General features: G+C 31.7%; 1 protein-coding gene across 1 annotated transcript; it reads right to left on the reverse strand.

Annotated features, from left to right (window-relative positions):
- Positions 1–1,842: 1,842 nt before the first annotated feature.
- Positions 1,843–6,142, reverse strand: TRIADDRAFT_58446 (uncharacterized protein; the record flags this gene model as incomplete). The annotated part of the gene is made up of 17 exons (XM_002114493.1): positions 1,843–2,057; positions 2,150–2,276; positions 2,422–2,494; positions 2,621–2,721; positions 2,796–2,864; positions 2,940–3,023; positions 3,159–3,239; positions 3,341–3,560; positions 3,641–3,742; positions 3,820–3,920; positions 4,052–4,237; positions 4,433–4,463; positions 4,798–4,873; positions 5,154–5,242; positions 5,448–5,551; positions 5,840–5,949; positions 6,064–6,142. The coding sequence occupies 17 exons, from the start codon at positions 6,140–6,142 to the stop codon at positions 1,843–1,845; spliced, it is 1,848 nt and encodes a 615-aa protein (XP_002114529.1).
- Positions 6,143–6,474: the final 332 nt, after the last annotated feature.

Below are 6,474 nucleotides of genomic sequence, written 5' to 3' on the forward strand. Positions count from 1 at the left end.
GCTATAAAATATTCCCGACAGGTTATTTTTATAAATATTTATGCCATTAAATAAAAGTACTTTGCGTAAACGTAGCAAAAGCAGCCATTCAATTATATAAAAGTAGAAATAGTAAGAGAGCGATTGTATGGACATTTCATAATACCGGTCCTACAATGCAAATGGAGATGAAATAAATAACTTTCAGAATCTAAGTAACTATAAATTATTGTAAAAACTTAACTATAGGGCTATTAGTTGGACCATATTACTATGAAATGGCCGTCGCTTTCTTTATCATTCTCTGATCGAGCTGCTGTTGCACTTTCATCAAATTTACGAAGAGTAAATCATTCCGTTCTTGAACTGTTAACACTTACTGGTAGTAAGTTAGTAATATAAATGCATTCTCTATTATACTAGATGGAGATCCTAAATTAAAGACAATTTTAAATGTAGTTCAACATCACTACAGTGCTTACTCCTGGTATGAGAGTTCATTTTATGATCTACGATACGTAATGCTTAATATTTGGAATAGTAACCTACTATGCCGCAAAGATATGCTAAACTATTGTGCCTGTAACTAAATACAAACCTTACTATAATTAGGAAAATTTCATATCATGGTGTAAATATAAAATAGTATAGACAGAATACAGTCTTAATAATACTCATATAACGAGATCGCTATAAAATCTACTCCATAGGTGAAGAAATCATTTAATTTTCAGGTTACAACAGATTTGTATACGTAGTTCGCATTTGTATTATCCAAATGTTGTAGCGACTTTTATATATACATCAAATGGCGTGGAGATATAATACTTGAATGATCGAATGCAACTTAAAAAAATTGGCGTTAATAACAATAATAATAATAATCAAACTTAAAGCTATCGTAGTGCTGTATATCTATTTATCGAAACGGACGTAAAAATAATTAATGATATCTACAGTAAGAATAAGTAATTATAAACCATTTGTGTAATGGAACATTAAAGATCAGTATTCAACGAGTTACAATGTCGTATTGTGACAAATAAGAAATAAATACCTTAATTAACATGACATACTAATAAGATTCTTCACACACAAAAATACCCTTCATTAAGCAGAAATAAATTGAAGGTATCAAATCAACTGTTCCGTCTGTAATCTATTTAAATAACAGCGTAAAAACGAAATATTTGTATAGTTGTGTCTACATAAATTATTGCATAATGAGGCCGTCTAGCTGTCTTGAAGGTGACATCTACCCATGACGTTTGTTCTCTATTGCGATAATAGATCAACAGGAAGCAGAAATAATATAAAACAACATTATCATTTACACTTTTCCATCATAATGTAACAACTACGTTCAACATGACGTCAATTTTTAAACCAATTTCCTCACAATGTACCCAATCAAACTAACGCTGTTATGATACGTCATGTGAAATATCAGTTTGCTATCTCTGTTATAATGCAGTAGAAGTATTTCCTTTCATAAATACATACATAACGAAAGATTAATAAGATATACATGTACTGTACGTACAAAAAACAACAATGCCAGTTAATACGGTGTAATCATCCTAATGGGTACTAGTAGCTTAATAGTAAAATTGATCAAGTATTCATTTAATGTAATTAAATTTAAACATTTTTTCCTGCAGAAATTCGGCTACATTGTAAACAACACAGTTTAAAAGTTAATATGTAGGTACAGTTGTAAAAGTGGTCTGATCTGTAATTTATTCATTGAAATAATATTAATTTACGATTATTCTATCATACGAGTACTACATCAGAAATTCGCATTAGCTGTTTACAATTAAGCTACGTCATTCACTTTAGGTTTAATATTGATCAATAAAGTTAAGTAGAACTCTTAAACTTTCTCGCTTGCTGAGCTTGCAGGTTTGATGTGGAATGACCCTCATTACTACTATATGAACCCGAGTCTCGTCTTGACATAGTCTTACTTTGTGTTTTTTTAAGTTTTTCAATCAGTTCCGGAGGTAATGCACGCTTTTCAACAACATAGTATAAGGTATCTTTGGTGATTGGCATTAATATACTATTACAAACAGCTATAAAAATAAAATATACCAACAATATCAATTATATTGCTTTCTACTGGATAATATCATTCTATCTGTACGCGCATATAAAGATCGTTTACCTATAAATGTACTGTGAGCATTAGGGAAGGCTTTATCTTCACGAATTCTGAGAATTTTCCAAGTTCTAGTTTTGCCATCTAAACAACATTCCACAATTTTACTATCGAATTTATTTAGGCCTTTACCCTATAAAATTTAAGGGCAATTAAGCGAAAATTAAAATTTTTATAATGTAGCACCAAATACGACCTGCATTAGAAAGAAGCCAGACCATTAAAAATAATATATATATAATATCTAGCTATAGTAGCATGTCAGTCACTAGTCTTACTGGAATAGTTGCTACATGGCGTTGTGAATTGCCATAGCCAACATGTAAACGCGCTTCTTTCGTAGGAAGGCAACTATAAGCAGTGAAGTCACAACAAATTTCACACATTTTACGCGTATAAAATATATATATATTTTACGTAAGGTTTGTCTTGTAGATAAACTGAGAATAGGAAACGAAATTACTTTGCCTATATTACCCGTGTTTTTCAACTTTTACAAGATGGAGTTTGAAGTCTACAGTATTTAATTCAGCAGGCTTCCATTTAAGCACGGTGTCGCACCTCCCTGGTATATACGGCTGTAAGAAAAAAGCGTTTTCAATATTGCGTTACACTGCTATAAAGTTATATGAAAACAATTGTATCTGCTTACTTCGTCTTCCGGAGAAAATATTAAACCGTCTGTCTCATGAAATACCTTTTTTGTAAAGGTATCGAGGACCTGAACCGAAATTAAAAGTTAATAAATGTTCATTTCAATTTAAGAATGGCGACTATAATAGACAAACAGGCTTACATATCTAGCATCTTTAGCATCAAAGAACTGCTTATTTCTGACACTAAATGTTTCCTTAGTTTTATCTACAATTCCACGAGCAGCCTGTAGTAACGAAAGAGAAATTATGAAGCAATGATGATATATACGTATAGGCAACAAAATATACGCGTATGAGTATATAAAATGTGGTTCATTAACAAGATAGTACGATAGACTAATAAGAAAATATTTTCTTACTGCTTGATTTCGAGGACTAATAATTTCTTTCTCTATGATTGCCATGCGTTCTGATTGTTTTTTATTACCAACATTTTCATCCTTGAAACATACACATTACGCAAGAAACAACTTTATTCATGGTAAAACGGTTTTAATTTTTTGAATTAAAATATTATTCAAAAACTGTTAATATGGTCTACCTCGAAGCAAATGATATCATATATTAGATAACGGGGATAATATTGATCTCCATTTGGAGTGGAAACTTTATCGATGACCATCTCACCATCTAATAGGGTATTTTCGATATGGCTATTCAGATCAGATCCGCGAGGAAATTTTAAGTGAGGTATCTTGAATATGGAATTGTTTCGGTCGATCATGTAGATTTCATCATTTTTATGTATTAACATCATATAACTAGGGAAATTTTTAACAAAAAAATAATTAGATGGAGTAACCCGCCAGTTAGCTATGCAACATTTGAGCTTAACTCTTACCGAACACCATCTGCCTTCCAGCTTACTCGATACCTTCTATCTCTTAGTAATGTAATGTTATTATAAGTTAAAGATACCGGCTGGCTACCGGGAAATCCTCCCCTATAAATTATACATGCAACGATGTTAGTTTTTACTATGCGAAATAGTAAAGCATAACAACAGCTTTTTTAACATACTCCATCCATCCACATTTCTCTTGACAAAGTTCTTGTAAATCAGACAATGATTGATCACGGACAGGCACTGGCCCTCTGACTCCTTCCATAAATTTAGGATCCTATTGTAGAGTTACTAAGTTATCTATACGTATTTTATATCACATTGACTATAGGTATTGATCATGATAGCAAACTTGTGTTCTTATTCGATAATTTTACCGAAAAAGCGCAAATAGTAATAAAGACTAACCAAGATTAAATGCTCGTTACGCTTCCTCTTTTTTCGAGAAGATACAATCTCTTCGTCACTATGTGGATCCTCGTTGCACCATTCAGGCAATTCAGGCGCTGATATATAATCAAAGTCGCCATTTGGATCATACCGTTGCGCCAATTCTTTCATGTAATAACCTTTGTATATACCAGGAGATCGAGCCTTTTAAAAATGATTACAGTAAACTAATTAGATAGAAGACACTCTTGGGGGATATTAATATCGAAATTTATAAAATATTTATGAATGGTACAAGCACATTGCATGATAGCTATTTACTATAATATGTATGCATATATATGTATACATTAGAGCCGGCTATAAAATATTTAAATAATAGGTAAAATGTATGCTTACACTGGCGAATTCGCGTAAAGCGGCTTGGACACTAATAAAAGAATAATAATCCAATGTTGAGTATACGGCAGATTTAATAATTTAGGTATGTCAATAGGTCAGATACAAGAGAGTCTATGTACAGTACTTAAATGATATGTAAGGTACAATGTAAAGATTTGAGTATATAAGCAATAATAGAATGAGAAAAGCTTGAAGGTGTATAATACTATTGCACTGAAATTAACACCTAGTAAATACTTTGTACCGAACTTACAACATTATTATTATCACACTGCTTTTATGTTAACGTTGAACTAGTTAGAATGCGTCTTCCTAAAGGGTAATACCACTTGCGTAATTGTAATCATTTATGAGCAGCATACCTCCAGTCTTCTTTTTCTATCAGATAACAACATATTAAGAATCCTGTTCTATTGAATCCATGGGTACAGTGGATACCTTGAGGTGATAAAAAACAAACTCTAAAGTGTGGACTATTATAAATTATAAACTATTGGAATATCAACAAATGAATAAATTGAAACGAATTGTAATTATTTTAAGGATGTTATGAAATTATAGATTTACTATTAGTAGTGTAGAACTATAATCCATCTACAGTACTATCAGATAGACGAAATATGGAAATAATTTTGATATTGATTAAGATCGAATCATAACCGTGATACAAAAGCTGACTATAATTACGCATGACATGCTATCTGGTCTTCAATCTCACCAATTACGCTATTAGGATTATTTTGAATAAATTTCATGCATATTTCGATGAAAAGTGTGCATTGGTCAGGAGAAGGAACCTCACCATGACTAGTGGAATAAATATTTAAAAAAGTTTAGCAAACAAGTTGTAATTAAAGAGATAGCATGACTATCATCAGTGTGTAGGTAAGCCAACTGATTGGATTATTAAAGTACAACTTTTAGTAGCAGTTTATGCTTCATTTTATTGTGGTAACGCGTTACTTCATGACCGTTAAATGTGAATTAATTAGGCATAATTACAACAATTTACCCTTTTAATCTTAATTTTAAGTAACCAGCATTATTGGATTCTACTTCGCTTTTACTATAAAAGCGATCAGTGTTGGTTAAGTCAATGATCAATCCCAAATTGATCTATAATCATGGGGTAGAAGAATAAAAATATTAATTTATAGACATGATTTGATACATTCGCATAGTTGTCTACTTTGATATGCAATGAAGTTAATAAACTGGTGTTCAATTAATGTAGTTGGTATGTCTTATTTCACTCTATAACGTTGTATTAACAGTAAAATTATGCAGTATCGAAGTTGTAGATGATACTTAAGATTTAACTGTAGTATACTTTAAGATAACAGTCTACGTCATATTCCTACATTAAAAAATAGATTCAAGTAAAATTTTAAAATTCTAGCTAACCTTGTATGCGTTAGTAAATTGAAAGAGCATATTGATATCGAATCGATCCTCAATAGGAATTTGTTCGTTGTATCTACTATCCAGAGGTACTTTAAAAGGTAAAAATTTGCCTATAATATGCAAAGACAACAAAGAATGGGGAATCGCAAACATTGAGCATTTAGCATGGCTGCAGCAAGGATAAATTGTTGTTTTAACTTGGCTGTTGAAGATATTGTACGAACCTGCAACGACGTTTCCACGACGTGGGCATTTCAACCATCTCGGTGGTATCGGTAGTGAAAACTTGTCAGAAGTAGACATTTTTGTTGTTCTCTCTTATTCAATGCTTGTTACTACAACCATAATATTGACGATATAATAGTGTTGCAATCTAGATTTAACAACAAACGCAAAACCATTGTACAAGTTAAGATATTGTTCTTCTTATTGGCGTCGAGAATGACATCTACAATCAACGCTTTGCAAATTGTATCATTGCATCCATGTATGTACATCCTATTATAAGACATGTAGTAGTAAGTGCAGCTGCTTACCAAAGATTAGTTGATTAATAAATGATCGTTCTTGCAAAGATCCAATACTCCGTAGTACATTCAATGCTGTGGAACTGCCTCACACTTGAGCAAAATGTT

The sequence above is a fragment of the Trichoplax adhaerens genome, genomic scaffold (genome assembly GCF_000150275.1).
Source record: "Trichoplax adhaerens TRIADscaffold_7 genomic scaffold, whole genome shotgun sequence".
NCBI classification, from domain to species: Eukaryota; Metazoa; Placozoa; class Uniplacotomia; order Trichoplacea; family Trichoplacidae; genus Trichoplax; species Trichoplax adhaerens.